Source organism: Silurus aristotelis, assembly GCF_946808225.1.
Source record: "Silurus aristotelis genome assembly, chromosome: 28".
In the NCBI taxonomy this organism is placed as follows: Eukaryota; Metazoa; Chordata; class Actinopteri; order Siluriformes; family Siluridae; genus Silurus; species Silurus aristotelis.
In genome coordinates this window covers 13,815,287-13,833,369 of record NC_139601.1, presented here as the reverse complement: position 1 = coordinate 13,833,369, position 18,083 = coordinate 13,815,287, and the positions used below count along the sequence as shown (strand labels likewise).

General features: G+C 34.4%; 2 protein-coding genes and 1 long non-coding RNA gene across 4 annotated transcripts in view; 2 read left to right on the top strand and 1 right to left on the bottom strand.

Moving 5' to 3' along the window:
* The window catches only part of LOC310722228, a 439,622-nt gene that overhangs the window by 182,185 nt on the left and 239,354 nt on the right, over positions 1–18,083 (top strand). The window lies entirely within an intron of this gene.
* On the bottom strand, positions 1,026–13,584 carry LOC310722138 (protein SSUH2 homolog). 2 transcript variants are annotated; one of them, XR_014532305.1, is made up of 13 exons: positions 13,350–13,584; positions 9,237–9,371; positions 7,795–7,864; positions 6,734–6,863; positions 6,023–6,083; positions 5,812–5,933; positions 5,471–5,533; positions 4,238–4,320; positions 3,775–3,867; positions 3,573–3,678; positions 3,337–3,444; positions 2,324–3,028; positions 1,026–2,247 (listed from the first exon to the last, which is right to left on the bottom strand). XR_014532305.1 is itself a non-coding variant. In XM_083534543.1 (12 exons), exons 2-12 carry the CDS (start codon positions 9,367–9,369, stop codon positions 2,888–2,890), a joined length of 1,110 nt encoding a protein of 369 aa, XP_083390669.1. In that variant the 5' UTR covers positions 9,370–9,371; positions 13,350–13,512; the 3' UTR covers positions 1,026–2,887. The 2 variants fall into 2 exon arrangements, 1 of the variants encoding a protein (XP_083390669.1); XM_083534543.1 differs by having other exon boundaries at positions 1,026–3,028; positions 13,350–13,512.
* rpl32 (ribosomal protein L32) lies at positions 14,392–17,524 on the top strand. The gene is made up of 4 exons (XM_083534599.1): positions 14,392–14,546; positions 15,334–15,434; positions 16,387–16,568; positions 17,352–17,524. Exons 2-4 carry the CDS (start codon positions 15,339–15,341, stop codon positions 17,479–17,481), a joined length of 408 nt encoding a protein of 135 aa, XP_083390725.1. The 5' UTR covers positions 14,392–14,546; positions 15,334–15,338; the 3' UTR covers positions 17,482–17,524.

The following is an 18,083-nucleotide window of genomic DNA, read 5'->3' as shown; positions in this document are numbered from 1 at the left end:
AGTTGCTTGGATAGGGGTGTTTGCCAAATGCCATAACCTTTAATGCAAATTCAATGGCATTAATATGATAGCGATATTTTATGGTAGTTGTTCCTGATACAAGGTGCATGTACAGGATATCACATTTATTAAACATCTTACATTCTATAAATACATACAGTTGGAGTGAATCAAAAGAGGGAAAAGAGGGACTAGAAAGCAGAACTGTAAATACAAGTCCTCTATAAAGCAGAACTGTAAAAAAAGTCCTCCCTTTTCTCACACACACACACACACACACACACACACACACACACACACACACACACACACACACACACACACACACACACACACACACACACACACACACATTATAGAAGGATAGCCAGCTAACTTAATTATATCAAGACCCAGCAGCTGCCTTTAAAGAGACAGGATAGAATGACTATGGGAAAATAAAAAACGTTTAATGCTGAACTAAAACTGATGACTAAATGTTGATACCACATATTCACTTTGGTAAAATGCTCCAAACACAATGTACAAAAAAAATACATACCTTTAAATCTGTTTCTTTGTACTCCTGAGGCCTGATGTGATGCCAGCCTAACTCTATCTTAGTTTCTTCTGCTTGGAGCTTTCTGCAATTTTGACTCAACTTCTTTGATTATGGATGGTCTCAAATAGATACCCTAAACCAAATTTTAGTGTAGAATCCCCCCTCCATATTGTACGCTTGTACCTTTAAAGGACAGCTGCTGTTAACATGAAGACTTTACAGATAAGATCTGAGTCATTGAGTTCCTTTAAGTATCAATTGAAGTGTCCATTATAAATGCCACACCCTTAAGAATTTCTGCACTATAGCTAAAGTAAGGAATAACGAATAGATTCTTATAATTTATAATCTACTGTCAATGTTTGCTAAATGAGAAATAAGTAAAAATGTTATGTATGCCCATCTTAATAGATTTCCTATGCTAAAATGTCAAAGTTTAAAGAGAATATTTCATATTAATTTTTTGAGCGCTTTTGAACCAATGTTGCATCATTCACAGGTTAGCTTTATTGGCACTGTTCATTTTCATTCTGTGAGAAGCACGCACTTGATTACATTTCCACAGGTTTACATGTAAATCATGTATACAGAGACAGTGGTTGAATACATATGACACATGCAGCACATACATTTTAAGGTTAATTTTGATCATAAAGAACAGTTGCAATCTATTTTCTCTAGTATCTGCATTACTATATTACTATATACTATACTCATTTGTAGACTGACTCAAATACATCATAACAATAGATGATAGACAGACATGGCTCTAGTTTTGCAATCAGACAAAAATAATGTATTGATTATAGATAAAAGCTGCAGCTGATTTCAGGCAGATGACTTCCAAGTTGGCTAAAATCTTGGTGACATTATTTTATACATGACATTTAACTATATGAGAAAGATCAACATCACTTTCAGCCTTGAACTGCATATATATATATAGAATGCAGAAAGAAGGCTAGAAAAAAAGGTTAGAAATGTTATTTTATGAATAGTAGAATATATTTTGTTCCTTATGCACAATGTTATTGATATGCATACTGAAATTTAGTCAACTGGTCAACTTAGTTCAATGTTAAGAATACTATACACTTAAGAACAGTGCAAACAGGTCCTGTAAACGGATGACAGAACACTCATTGGAAAATCAAATGCTACTTAACAGAGACTTACACTGCAGCAGTTATTTAAAATTTTAATTTCTAAACTTTTTAACCAAAATCTGTAAAAAAAAACAAAACAATATTTCATAAGCACAAAAACAGTATAAGAATAATTATATGAAAGAAAGAAATTATGTATGAAAACAAACGTTTGAAAACATTTTGTGTTGGTAAACCTTTGTAAACACCTTGCCAGTTGTTCAGAGTTAATTACTTTTCTCAGTCCAACATTAAATCTCTGGCAAAACCTTGACATTTAGTCTTAACTACTAAACCAACACTGTCCCAATTTTGTGTTCATTTTCCCCCTGACATTTAATAGACATAAACATTCACATTATTGTTTTAGATCAAGAAGCAATGTTTGGTGAAGCATGAAATATACAGAGTTTTCTTCCACCTAAAGGCAGTTTTACATTTATTTTGTGCTGGAGCTACACAGATAATATACTAATAGAATTCTGTTTTATCCATAATATTCAAAATCACCATCTCCATATAAATGTTTTAATAGCATTAATTCACCATACATTTTTATAACTACTTTATCCGTTAAAGGTCTTAATGAATCTGATGTTAATCCCAGAAACACCTTAAAGATAAAGCATGAATATACTTTTGTGATAATCTAGTCCAATGCAAGGAACCATATACACATAGTCACACATCCATTCACACATAAAGGGCATTTAGAATAAAGATATAGATGTTTTGTGAGGTAGGAAGACATGGGAGAACACAAAGAAAACTCAAGCAAATATAGGGCAACCATGCGAAACACTATATCCTGATCTCAATATTCTGAAGCCAGGATTAAATAGGGGGTCAAAGAGGTGTAAAGCACCACATACTGCATCACCTTGTCTGCTTCAACATTATTAAGATGTTTTTTAAGATTTTTTACTGTGACAATCTGTATTTTTTTCAGTGTATCCAGCACAATTCCACTTACAAAGTTTAAGATGTTAAAAAACTGATTATAAACAAAATTATTCTAAACATATCCCAACGTGCCCTAAGTCACAACACTTCTAAGTCTGACATTCTAAAGAATCTGGAGCAGTTTAATCTATATATGTCTATATTTGCTATAAATGATTAAATACCTTTTTTTTTTTCCAAACCATTCCCTTAAAAGAACATCCAAGTCATCTCATTTAGGAAGTTTAGTATAAACCTTTTAAAGTATAGTGCAGCAACATGTAGCTGGATAGTCAACTGCTTCAACCTTCGACTCAATCCCATGAACAAAGTAAATGTATTCTTTTTCCTGCCATCGGTATGTCACCTTTGTGATGGGAATTAGCTCAACGCTTTGTTGCTGTGAACACAAAAAAGTTCAGAAAATTCTAAATTACTCTTCACATAAACAACAATTAGGTGAAAATTATTTGAATCCTTTCATTAATGTAGAACAAATGATTGAGGTATAGTCATATAGTCAATTGAAATCTCTGTAGAGCTCTCAAACATGAAATGCAAAATAAATCATCAATAAATCAATACCAAAGGAAAAAAAAAAAGGAAGCTTCTGATTGGCTTGAAAAATTATCGGATATTAAGCACTATCTAACAGAGATTAAAAATTTCTGCACGACTATATTCTGAAAAATACACATTTATTTTAACCTGCTGCATGATGCGTGATGTCTGGGAAAACTTGCTGTGATGCTCTCTGACCATTCTTTCAGATGCTTGAGCCAAATTAGGTTCTGGGAATCCATTCAAAGGATACACCTGTGATAAACATAATATCGAAGATAACCGATACTGTAAATTTTGTATTACCAGGAATAAATATAAAATATCATACAATAGTGAACCTTTTATCAAAGGTAGCAGTAGTAATAAAAATAAGTTTTTACCATATACTTAGTATCTTTGATGAGCTTCTTTCCAGTAACCGCATCCAACTTATTTTTTTCCAGACCACTTGACTGCTCCACTATATAATCGTCGATGTTGTTTTTCCTGATGACAAAAGGTATAAGGATAAAAATGGATTTATTCAATGATTTAGTTAAAAGTTTTTGTTTATTTTATGTATCAAAAGGGTAAATGATTTACCATTCCACTGTAAGCTTGATATACATTAATAGCTTCTGTTTTCCTTTGCAGGTAGCACATACAGTTGTTCCTTGACCTGAACAATCAGGGCACCTATAAACAACGAGGTAAAACACAGCACCAGGTTTGTATATAATTTGGTGACAAAAGATTCAAATTTTCTCACTTATGTTTTCTTTAGTCAAGTCAAGAAGCTTTTGTTATCATTTCAACCATACATAGCTGACGCAGTTCACAGTGAAATGAGACAACGTTCCTCCAGAACCCATGTGCTACACTAAACAACAACATTTTACAAACAAAAACAACAACAACTTTATGGATAGACAGTAAATAATGACCCTCAGCTACATCACGATCTATTTAATGCAATCAATAAAAAAAACTGACACATTTTGTTAAACTAATTGCACAGAGTGGTGCCTGAAAGGTTCAGCAAGTCATCTATAGTGTCAAAACTTACTGCATTTTGCCCGTGCCATCGCATTTTTCACAGACATGTTCTTCCGCAACTTTCCCAGAGCCCCTACACATACTGCACTGTATCTGTAATAAGACATTAAGCAAAATAAAGACTCTAATTAGGAGAATACATGGTATTTAAAAGACAATTGTTGCCATTTTATAGCTTTACATACAACATATAGGTGACATTCTGTGACTGCCATTTTGTCGCCATTGCTTGCTCCACTTGTATACAGTATGTAATACAGATCAAGCTAATCTGACTGATCACCTTATCTGATATTCAAACATGTTTAATTCTATATTTGTATACTGTTTATACAAATATATGCGTTTCCGCACATCAAATAAGTTTAAGTATAACTTCATTTAAAAATGTAAATGATTTTTCTTGATAGATCATTTAAGAAAGAAAAAAAACAAGCACAATGAAAGGAGTAATTATTTAAGTGTATTCATTCATTCATTCATTTTCTCCCGCTTATCCGTAATTCGGGTCGCGGGGGCAGCAGTCTAAGCAGGCCCCCGCCTTCGACTGCTTAAGTGTATTCAAATATTAAATTGATATATAGCTTATATCCTTGTGCTATTTCAAGCAACAGCTTAATAAATAAAAATATATATTTTATGTGTAAAAATGCTGGAAATATGGATGGTTTTGCCATATATATATATATATATATATATATATATATATATATATATATATATATATATATATATATATATATATATAAATAAACATCCACATTGCAAATATATACTGCAAATCAAATATGTACACAAATTGTCCCCTAAAAATACTGAGAAAAAGAAGCAAAATTAATCTACCTTTCCCCACACCTTAACATTTTGGATCAGTTTTAAAGTCTGGATATATTTGAGGTGAAAAAACCTGGCACCTCTCCCCTCAAATTGTCTGAGAGGAGACTAAAGGGGCACAAACAGTCAAAGGTTATGTTTTATCAAATGTTCTTCTAATATTTTCTGACTGGAGCTTAAGTTCATGTGATGGAGCATGTTGTGACAGAGAGTTTTGCTTTCTTCCTCTTCAAATGTTTCTTGCAGAGGCTGAAGTTATGGTTGGTAAATTTGAACATCAATCCAGTCCAGTACTTTAGGAATATCTTGTGCCAAGTCAATTTAGTGGACCAGAAATAACTGTAAATATGTTATTACACAGTTGAAATACACAATGGTCATATAGTGAGAATTTTCTGAGATTACTCACAGTCTTGGCTCCACTACATTTGGTACAGTGACATTTTCCTGAGGCAGAACAGGTTTCACATGGCTAGAAAGGAATGTTTCATATGTTGAATTGGTTAAAATGGTTATTAAATCACTCAATAATTAGAGGTTAAAGAATTTTTTTGCATTTGCATTGAATGCTCAATGCAAACTATTGATGAATAAATAAATAAATATTATATGCTTGAGTAAAAAATATATTTTAAGGTTGATATAATTTGAAATGCTCCAAAAAAAAACTTAAAGAGAAATTTAGCCCATAAAATGCACCTCAAAACAATTTTTATCATTAACACGTTAATTCACTATTTTTATAAATACCTTGACTGATGCTGTATTTGGCACTTCAACATCCTGAGTAGCTTCAGTAAACATGGCTGGTACTTGAACCGAGACTTCCCATGGATTGGGAACAATCAGTGTGTTGGTGGTCAGCGGCTGACCTACAGTATTATTAACCATTTCCAGGATTATCAAAAAAATTATTCATAGATGCATATAAATGAATGTAAAGATCTGACCCTGCTTTTACCGTCATAAGGCTTGCTAGCCCACTCAGTTTTTCTGGATTCTGTGTAAGTCTCCAGACGATACTGTAAAGGTGAATAAATGTGTCAACCGCAATGAGAAATTTTTTTTCTCAAAGATGAGAAAAACAAAATTTTAACATACAACATACATTACATACTAATTCTCTTTTTGGTTTATTCATTCATTCATTTATTTTCTCCCGCTTATCCGTAATTCGGGTCGCGGGGGCAGCAGTCTAAGCAGGCCCCCGCCTTCGACTGCTGCCCAATCCTCACAGCACCGTCCCTTACGGTCCCTCCTGCAGGTGGTGAGCCCACGGGAAGTTTTTGGTTTATGCTTTTGATTAAAACATTTTGGATTTCTTGCACCTTCAATGGTCAATTGAATCAATTTATCTTTCAATTTTCAAGAGATAGTTACTGAAGTTGTGTTTAAATGAGTGTTGCTATGCAGCCATTATATTCTTCAACTATTCCAAGTTGCAATCATTCATAAGTTAATAATATCTTAAATGGGATTTAAAACTGTGCTCACTTGTTGGACAAGCCTAACAACCAGTGCCATAGGAAGTAAGTACTTGTCTTCAGTTCTGGGAAACTCTTGTTGTGCACTACAGCATATGTACATATGGTATAACCTAATATATAATATGCATTAATTTATTATTTTTATAGAATGTCACGCAAAAGTCTGTGTGTGTGATTGCATTTACTCTATAGGTGTTGAACTGTTCCATATTGGTGATCACACCATCTTTAGCTGGACCATTCGCATAACAGCAATTGTTGTTTACATAGTCGTGAAAAGCTTCTTGGGCCTCTTCCTTGGTTAAAGCAGGAACGCTGAAACAAAAGAATAGCCACACAATTATTATCAATCAGTATTATTTTACTGTACAATACAACAAGCCTAATTTTTAAGTAAGTAACTTAAAATGTTATCTTATGGCACATGTTTTTAACTATTTTGGATATGGTATGATTGGTCATAAAATTGCATACAATTTTATAGTAGACACAATGTTGAAATTGTTTAGCAGTTATACAAGAAATGTTTAAGGAATCAGGCACTGCACCAGACCCAGCTGATATAGGTGAATAACATCTGCAGAATAACTTCCACCTTAAGGGTAGACAATATTTGAGAAAGTATTGTGGACCGTGGTGTTGCTGGCACTCTCTGGGCCAGGATCAGGAATCTGTGGCCTAGTTGCTGAATCTTGAAGTAGGACAAGTCAGCAATAAAAAATAGAGTACATCCTATCCTAGTGGACTATCTGGCTGTGCAAGGGATATCAGGCCCAAATGGACCATCCTTACTTGCAAATGATGTTGTGGGTATATTTAACCCTACTCATTCCACAGCCATCTTTTAAGCAGCTGTCATAACCAGGTTTAAGCTATGTTGCATTCCTCTGTAAGCTGGTGAACATTGCAGAGTCTACATTTGAAAATGGTGGGTCAACTGGTAAATGATTATAATCCTGGAGAAGCTTTCCAGAAATAGCTGTAGACATAACTTCTCAAGTTCAACTGAGACAGGCCATGAAGTATGGTTTCCCACTGATCTGTGGCTATCCTATATGGATGGTTTTGTTGGGAACTACTAGTCCCCAAATTAAATGGTGTCAATTAAATGGTGTCATGGTTCAGTTAAGCCATGTCTGCAACTATTTAGCTGATTTGTCTAGAAAGGAACTAGGTCTGTTTTCAAAGCTTATTTTTGAAAACTGCCCAACCAGGCAATGAAAAACAAATACATTTAAAATCTTACCTCCAGTCCTGTGCTGGCTGAACATCAGCAGTTGGCATGGGCTGGATAGGTGGAGCAGGAAGAAACCCACCTTTAAAAAAAAAACATTACAAGTGTGAAAAAGATTTGTGCCATTAACAGAAGGCTAGTCATGTGTTTCTATTTATGAAACAAGCTAAAAATTAGTAGTCCACTGGCACTTTATGAGGTATGTGATTATCTCTTAGCAAATCCATTAAGACAAGCTATAATAAGGTATTTTGATATGTTTTATCAGTGGTGGGCCGTCAGGGCCAGCAAAGCCTTCTCTGCTGGCCTAAACACTATCAGAAGCACTGACCTACATTTACTTTTACAGCGAGGTTTCGACGGGAAAACACGTCTGTAGCTCTGCACACATTAATACATCTGAGTTCGACTTTTTTATGCCTACGGAGGAAGAGAAACTGAAGAAAAATTCATTTTGAAGAAAAGCTAGACATCGTGAGGAGAAGTTGGCCAACCCCAAAGCTAGCTAGCCTGTATCAGCCCAGGAAAGGGTTTGTTCTCCACTTTCAGACCAGTGAACATGAGCGGTATCACTGGATTACAGCTCTGTGAGGAGCGGTGCAAATTATGAGTATGCATCTCTAGTGAGTCGGTTGTTTTTATTTACATTTTTATGTATTTATCATGAAGGCCCAGGTACCAAATGCATGGCCCGCCACTGATTTCTATATTGTATGCAGTTCATTTCTTGATGACTTGTGACACAAGTTATAAGTCCTCTAAATGTCATGTATAAGAAGCTACATTAAAAACTCATTAGTACCCTAGTAAATAATATGCTATTACAAAAGAGTGGAAAAGTTTATATCAAGAACAACATACAGTTGTCATATCAAGTGCGCATGGTAGGCAGGATAGTGAGAACAGTTGGAAGTGCTAGGTAAAAGTGTTTATTAAAAAGACAGACAAAAAATCCTGAAAAAAGAACGGCTGTCAAAAAATTTTAAACGTGAACCAGGCTTTGGCTGGACAATTAGCAAACAATAATACTAGGAAAAAATTGAGAATGATACACGTATATATATATATATATATATATATATATATATATATATATATACACGTACACCCCATTGCATCAGTTTCACTATATATATATATATATATATATATATATATATATATATATATATATATATATATATATATATATATATATATATATATATATATATATATATATATGTTCACTGGTTCAACATTGTTCCTTTCTTGGACCACTTTTGATAGACAATGACGCCTGGGAACACCCCAAAGAGAAAGTCTTAGTGGCCACACATTGTTGGCATGAAGTGGGGTGGGAGGGGGGTTCTCTAGCTACAGTACATATATATCAGACAAATACAACTAATTTTAAAAACAATAAATTATTTATTTTTCATTTAATTCTAATATTTCATTATTTGTGGTCCTACCTCCAATTCCCTCATATCCAGGCATCATGTTCGGTGGGGTCTGTACCCCATATAATGGGGGCTGCTGCATCCCATGCATAAGTGGCATTTCTTGAACTTGGGAAAGCTGCATTCCATCCACTGGGGCATACATAGCTGTTGTAAACACAGTGAACATTTTTTAATTAGCATGGTACACATTTCTTTATCTGAGATTAACCCATATATGTTTTAAAACTTTAACTCGTTAACTTTAAGGCACTAATTAACTGTTTTAAAGTAATTGTTTTAAGTTCTGTGGAGGCCACAGTTATGTATAGAATAGAATAGCCTTTATTTGTCACAAACACATTACAGCACAGTGAAATTTTGTTCTTCGCATATCTCAGCTTGCTCAGAAGCTGCGGTCAGAGCGCAGGGTCAGACATGATTTGGCGCCCCTTGAGCATGGAGGGTTAAGGGCCTTGCTCAAGAGCCCAAGATTGGCAGCTTCATGGTAACTTCTAAATTTATATACCATCTTCCAGATTATAAAACCATTTTAGAGAGGAAATGCCCAATAGCAATATGAGAAGTGGGGCAAAAATAGGAAAGGTGTGGCCCAATCTTGCATTTTTCTTAACACGAAAGTGAATGTTGACTAGTAAATGTGCCATTATAATTATGGCCCCATATCTTCATATCCCATACCTACTTTACTAATGTCCCAACCAGCTCCTACATACGCATATGTAAACTATTAATTAGATAAATAAGATTCTCCACACTAACAAACGTAATTTCGAAAACAGTCATTATATTGTTGGTGGTTGATTGTACTGCATTAGTGTGGATAGGACAAATAAATTAATAAGAAATTAAGCATTTTCACATTTCCCCCAAGTTCTATGGACTTTGAGTGGGTTAAAGTATAGTATATACTATACATAACATAGTATATTATGACTAGATATTATTTTTTTATATTATTTACTATATATATTATTAAAATTCATAAAAAGTCATTTAACATACTGGTTAAAAAGATTATCCTTTATCTTACTTGAGAGCATAAATTCTATTTTTTTAAATTATAGATAAATTAATTAAATGTAATTCTCTGATTTGTTAAAATTAACTCTTAAAATGTAGCTAAAAATGTAAGTATGATTTCCTTGCTAACACCAAAAGATAATTGCACAGTTCCAGAGTTGGTGTCAGGTGAAAGAACGTGCCGGAACCCGAAGTGCAACAAACGTAGGTTTTAATGAAAAGCAAAAAGGCAGAGGGCAGAAAACAGCGAACCAAACAGAAACTCCAGGTTTGACTAAACCTGGTGAATGCAAAGAGTAGCGAGTCCATAGAACTTATAAAGTCCAGCAAACAACAGTAAACCAACTCAGAACTAGCTATCTGTAGCTTGGGTAGTCCGACAAGGTTCTTCAGCATAAACTGTAGAACGGACAATGAGCTAGTGGGGGAACGGAGGTTATATAGGGTGGTGGTTGATGAGTGCCAGGTGAAGGTGGTTAAAAGGATGGAGAGCTACTTGGAGTGATAGGTGGGTTTGGTGTAGGTGTGGCTGGTGGATCCCAGACAGTTGGTAAGTCAAATATAATGTCTTCAATTATATACAACAAATTTTTATTATATTTTTAGGAAAGGTATACTTGAGTATGTCTAAATCTAGAAATATATTTACTTTTTGGGATACATTTTAGGATGGAATAATTTATCATTTAAAAAAACAAACACCTCTTTACTTCTAAATGAGAATAATATCTCAGTACTTTGTGCACATGCCTTGTCCAAAGATTGAAAACATAAAAGCAGCTGAAAAATGAAACCAAATTGTTCTGATACCCACTCTTGGACATCTTCTGAACACATTTAAATCCCCACCCAGATCAATATTAGTAAATGAATATCCCAGACAGTGCTGACTGGATTTCAAGTTGTGAGGGCTAAAATCCAATATCTATGAATAGCTTTACAATGAAACTTTTAGTGTCCGTCAATGCATTATTTAACAATGTCTTGTCAATGCTAGGATGTATGGCAAACTATTTTACAAACACACACACAAAAAAATAGATGAGCAGCTGTCTTCTAAACAGCAATTTCTAATATTTCTTAATGTTACTTTATGTGTAATTTGTGCTCTGATGTATAATATGCCTTGTATACTAAGGCATTTTTTTTTGCCATGAAAGCAACGCAAAGCAAAGTTCATCTGTTTCTAATGACTGACTTAAGTGTCAGTGCTAGAGCAGCTGCATGAATCTACAGTCTAGTCTAGTATATGAATACAGTATATTTTCTATAGTATCTTCTAGTATAATATTTTTACAGACTGGCCCAATTCTGAGTATGGTGAACCAATATGAACTATGCCTGAGGTTCCCAGTGTTTTGTAATCACAAGAATCTAATCGTTTAAAATATTTTCACTTTCTTGTGGTCTGTAATTGAATACATATGTGTCCATAAAACCATAACATCAAACTACACAGTACATGCACATATCATGTTCAGTGCTGTCATATAGCCGTTAGTATAGAGGTTCCAGTAATAGTAGTTATAATGACCCTAAATATGTATAACTAGCAGGCTCATCCAACTTTCAGCTTGAAAACATCTTTGTGGAGTGTTGCATTGGTAGTTTGTTTACTTTCTACAATTCCTGCCAACTTATCAGCTCTATTTTTTTTGCAAAAATGTTTACATTCAGGTATCCTAGTAAATACAGAATGGTCAAAGGCAGAACGACTTGAATTACTGCACAAATCATTTGCAATTGAGCAATAAGGCTTGGAGTTTGCACAACATTATATTTCAGTCGCTACCACAATCTCCCTTGGTGATAAAGATCTGACAAGCAGCAACATTTTAAACATATCTAAGCAATTATTTTATCAGTAGAGATGGATTTTACATTCCAGTGCTCATGTTAGTTCTCACTCTCCAGTGTTCTGTATTGTTGAAAGATTTATGATCACACTCTTGATGTCACCCAAATGAGGATGGGTTCCCCTTTTGAGTCTGGTTCCTCTTAAGGTTTCTTCCTCATTACATCTAAGGGAGTTTTTCCTTGTCACAGTCACCACGGCTGCTCATCAGGGATAAATGCACACCATTCACCTTGACTGTTTCTGTAAAGCTGCTTTGAGACAATGTCTGTTGTGAAAAGCGCTATAGAAATAAACTTGACTTGACTTGACTGGATGAAACAAAGAGGATTTACCTAGATTTTTCTTTCAATTAAAACTTTCAATTTTACCTTTCTAACTTCAGATGTATTAAAAAAAAAATTATTTTGCACTAAATTAAAAATAAATAAAAAAAACTTGCAGTGTACTGAATGTCAAGTGCAACAACTGGCCCTAAACACAGTCAATAAAAGTGTAGAAATGTTATTCTCCCAAATTAGGGGTGCTCTAACTCTTTTACATTTAGATTTTAAGCCATGTTTTTTGTCGGTGATAAATGAAGCAGCTATAAAGCTGAAATGTAAATCTCTCTGGACAACACCTTGGAATGTTATGAATGTCCCTAAAATATTCTGCCCTGCCTATTATCCTCATTGTAGTATTTCTAGTGAGACTACTCCTGACTACCAAGTAGGCTCGCAGGTTCTTGTTTTTTTTTTTTTTTTTTTTATATCACGCAAAACCTTGGATATAATTTCAGTATTAAAATCTGTGCCTTTCTCTTCCTCTTTTGTATTTGCTGAGATATTGATCGACTTTCATATTTACTGGCTGCCCTATGCAGGGAGGGGCGAAAGAGAAAGATTAGGACATTAGATATGTCTATTTCATTTATTTATTTCTTTGCATAAATTTTACAATAATAAAAAGTGACTTAGTTAGGCTTAAAAAAGACATAGTTAGGCTTTTGCATACGGAACATCGCCTTTTAATCGTATAATTAATAATACAATCGGTTCTTTCAGCACGCATGCGCACAACAGAAATAACGCAAAAGAACCTGGTGTGTATTTAATCTATTTTGCTTTCTTTTCTTTTTTTTTTTTTTCTTTTTTTTTTAATTTAGCTTTAGTTTCACCAGATAGATTACCGTCGGGTTTCTATAAAGCAAATTAGAAAAAACAAGATGCAAACATGACAAGTATGTTAGAAGTTTTAAAACCTACCTCGGATAATTGGATTCCACGATGTAACCTTTAGCGGATAACGGAGAAGAAAACGCTCAGAAGATCTCAGAAGGAATTCAAGCCTTCGTTAAGCTCCACCTCTTCAGCGAGATCATATAGGAAGCCATCTCCCACCATCACCCCTTTTCTGTACTCCTGTACATCAGATTGTTGTTCTTCAGACTTGCCCTAAACCTCAGAGTGGAAGAAAAGACCAACATCCATTAACTACAGCATATGGAGCCATTAGTTAATCATACAAATGGAATACCATGTGATAATAATATATGGCATCAGATTTTATTATAAATAATAATGTATTTGTTACTGATCCTTATGTATGGCTTTAAGACTTTATATTACTGGTATTCAGTATGTATTAACTATAATTTTTCGTTCTATTGTAAAAGTTGTATAGCTTTAACGTTTAAAAATGTACAATAGGCTTTTCTTTCAAATTTCTTTCAATATATATATAAATTGGGAGGGTTGCGTTAGGAAGGGCATCCAGCGTAAAAACATGTGCCAAATCAAACATGCGGATGATCCGCTGTGGCGACCCCTAATGGGAGAAGCCGAAAGTAAAATAAATATGTGTGTGTGTGTGTGTGTGTGTGTGTGTGTGTGTGTGTGTGTGTGTGTGTGTGTGTGTGTGTGATAATACACAAGTAATAAGTAATATGTAATAATTCCACCAATATATTAATACACACACACACACACACACACACACACACACACACACACACACACATATATATATATATATATATATATATATATATATATATATATATATATATATATATATATATATATATAGTGTGTGTGTGTAAAAGTATTAATATATTGGTGGAATTATTACTTACTTCCACCTAAGCTCGCACTGATTCTGTATTATGGTTGTAATCTTTTCATTATGAATTTAAGTGAATTAATTTAAAGCAGTGTTAACTCAATCTAAACTTTCATAATATAATAGGCCTTATCCCAAATAGCGTATTTTTTATTTTAAAGGAGAGACTGAATACGACGTTATTTTAAACCCTATGTAGTGCAAAGATAAAGGGAACTGTGGGGCGTTTGAAAGCCGCCCGGCATCACCAACTTCCGGTGTTTCGGAGCTGATTTCCCAGCAGTCCCCGCTCCACTTCCTTCTCTTCTACCTTCTGTCTTTCAGTGAAGACAGAAAAACCGGTGAGTGAGCGGAGAAAATCTGTTAACATCATGTCTTCCTGACATTTTTTGAAACTTTTTAGTTTGCAGATTTATCCCACGATGCCCTGTGATTGTAAATGTTAAGATATTTCGGGGTAAAGATGTTAAGTAGTTGTGGATATTTTTAGTTGAAAATGAGCCCCAACAACAGACATGGCGGCGGTTGTGGAGAAGCCTTGGGGTTGAGTAGGCACTGTTTGAAGGTGCATATATTTGTAGCATGGATGTGATTTATTAATATTATCAATAATAAAATATTGCTTCAAGTAACTGCCATGTCGTTAAACGTATTTATACACACTTTACTAATTAAGGAAATGACGCAAAGCAGCACCAGAGCATGTTAATAGCATTATGCTAGGTGATGGAGGTCTTCATGCTAACGGCTAATAAGTACACGTTCAATTTAACTCCATTCCGTTTGGTTTCTTAAATGTGTAATAAATACATAAGCTATTGTAAGTGTACGCGTTATGTTTTTAGTAGAAGTTTGGAAGCTGTTGATGCCAGCTATGTTGCTCCAAACAAATTAGGCCCCCTGATGTTACAATTTTCAGCCTTTATATTTAATAATTCTGGGGTACTTCTAAGAACAAGCAAAAAAAAATTTTTTTTCATATGGGATTATTATTGTGGAGGATTTTATCATTGTCAAAAAACTAATCCAAAAATACTAAATATATTGTATATTATGCCCAGGGCCTTACTGGACATGTTTATTTATTTGTCTATTGATGTATCTTTTATTATTATTATTTTTTTGCAGCTATCATGGCTGCCCTCAGACCGCTTACCAGGCCTAAGATCGTCAAGAAAAGAACCAAGAAGTTCATCAGGCATCAGTCAGATCGCTATGTTAAGATCAGGGTAAGATCTACTATCTATGTCTGTGTGGCCATATTCTACATCTGTTTTCTATAGTTTCTATATAAACTTGGATATGAATAAAATATATATTTTTGTAATCTGTTCACTTTAGTGATGCTGCATTGAGGCAATGGTGATTTGTTAAATGTGCTTTTTAAATACAATTGAGTTATCCTGCAGTCCAAAGCTGTTGATGTAAAAAGAAATGATTGCTGTTATTGACAGATGTTTGATTGGGCCTACGTTTGGGAAACCTGAATGTCCGTTAGAATTGGTTTGGATTTGTTGGTCCTCTTGATATTCGCCAGGGTTAAGGTGTCACAAGAATGAGAATTAGAATCGAGGAGTAGGATTATAGGATGAGTGTTGGTTTCAAGGTTGTGTGTTCCAAGATTCAAATGAATCTTTATTAAAAATTTGTTCTTTACATCTTTTAGATGATCTCCACCATCAAAATTTCTGAAATGTATTGCCAAAAAAAACCCCTGCGTTTGACTTGATGGCTTTTAATGCCAAGCTTTAAAGTTAACATGCCAAAAATCATTTTGAATTGTTTAATTACCTTTTTAGCAGGTACATTTATTATCAATACATTAAATAAGCTATTTGAATTATTTGGCTTATGTGAGATTTACACTATACAGTAATACATGAAGTTTTATATGAACCAGAGGACCAAACTAAGATTTTTTGGAGCAATTTTGTCAGAGTTGTCTGTGCAAGTGGACAATGTCATAGGTATGTCAGTAATATGTTTTAAGTAGTATAAGTAGTTTAGGGTTCCTGTGCAAGTCTAGGGTTATATGGAAACAAACTCCCTCTTGAAAAGAAATTCCAAAAATAATTTGTAAACAAATCACCTTTTATTGATTTGTGATGCTTGTACATTGATTCAGGAAATGTTTTTGTTGTTAATGCTAATTGCTCACCCTCTCTTTGCATTGATATGCAGAGCAACTGGAGAAAGCCACGAGGTATTGATAACCGGGTCCGAAGGCGCTTTAAGGGTCAGATGCTGATGCCCAACATCGGTTATGGTAGCAACAAGAAGACCAAGCACATGCTGCCATCTGGCTTCAAGAAGTTTCTGGTGCACAATATCAAAGAGCTCGAAGTCCTCATGATGAGCAACAAGTAAGAGATTTTAATTGTTGGGGTTTTTTTTGGCTTTCTGATGGGGCATCTGTGTTGAGTAAGAAGCTTACAAAAATGCTAATTTACAAATTTTGATAACTTGTTTTTCACACTTTTTGTATGCTGTATGTTAAAATATACATGCAGTTAATATAGACACGAGTTAGTTTCTGTGCTTACTTTGAGTACTTAAAATGTCACCTTTGACAAACGAATTAGACCTAAACAAACTGTTGACCCTTTTTTTCCTATTTTAATGTTCCATTCTTTTGTTTTGTGTGAATGTGCAAACCTGTTTTTGTAAACATTGGTTCACACGTATGCATGAGGTCTGTAAAAACTAAATAAACATGCAAGTGTAGTATCCTCAACTCAAAGTATACTTTATATCCTTGTGTATTGTAGTTTAAAGGCTGAAATGTATCGTATGTACCTCTGAGCTCAATTTTCCTCTCCAGCTATACCTGCTGAATTTACCCATGTTCTAGTCAGGTATTGAATGTGGAGAGAGAGATTGCTGCAGAGGAGATACCCATTCCACCTCAGGCTCTGCCCATAGCCTGCAGGTGGAAGATAATCTGCAACACATCTGTAGCATTCATCTGATTACGTGCCTAGTAAAGAACTTTTAATGTTAATGTTTGCTATAGAATTAACTTAAGTAACTGTTGAACAAAGGAAAAACATAGTGTAAGAGGTCAGTAGTGAAGATAGTATAGAACTTAATCGTATAGTATAGAAAAAGTGTAAAGCTTTTGCTTAATTTCTGTTTCACCTTTGTAGGAGCTACTGTGCAGAGATTGCCCACAACGTCTCCTCAAAGAACAGGAAGCTGATTGTGGAGCGAGCGGCTCAGTTGGCCATCAAGGTCACAAACCCGAACGCAAGACTCCGCAGCGAGGAGAACGAATAATCTGCCCATATGTTTTCAATAAAGCTAAAAATCTGAAAAACCATTCCATGTTTGACATTTCTTTTCCCAATTCAAGTGTATAAAAATGTTTTCTGATTTTGGCATTTGTTGTTGACAGTTCAGATCATACCAGAGGTGGAACATAACAAAGTACAAATACTTTGTTACTGTTACTTTTATTGTTCTGGTATTGGTACTTTCTATTTTTTTCTGACAACTTTTTACTTTCATAACATTTTTTATCAAATGCTGCTCGTTCTACTTACATTTTTAAACCAGACTCGTTAATTTAAAAAAAAAATGTAAAAAAAGTATAAAATTCTTCACTGCTTGCCATTTTCAGCCCATCAACCTATTTCCTGTCATTGCGTGACTTTTTAAATGAACAAATGTACCATTTCCTGGATCTCACCACAGATATAAATTGGTTTATGAAGCTAACATTGACCGAGGGAGTCAGCGATGTAAACATGATTGAGAACAGAGACATTCCTGATCATAATCTTTTCTCTTGTGTTCTATATGTTAGATAGATGACTGTTCAGCGTGGATCCATTCATTAGGTTGACAATTGAAATTCGTTTTTGTATCAATATATTAAT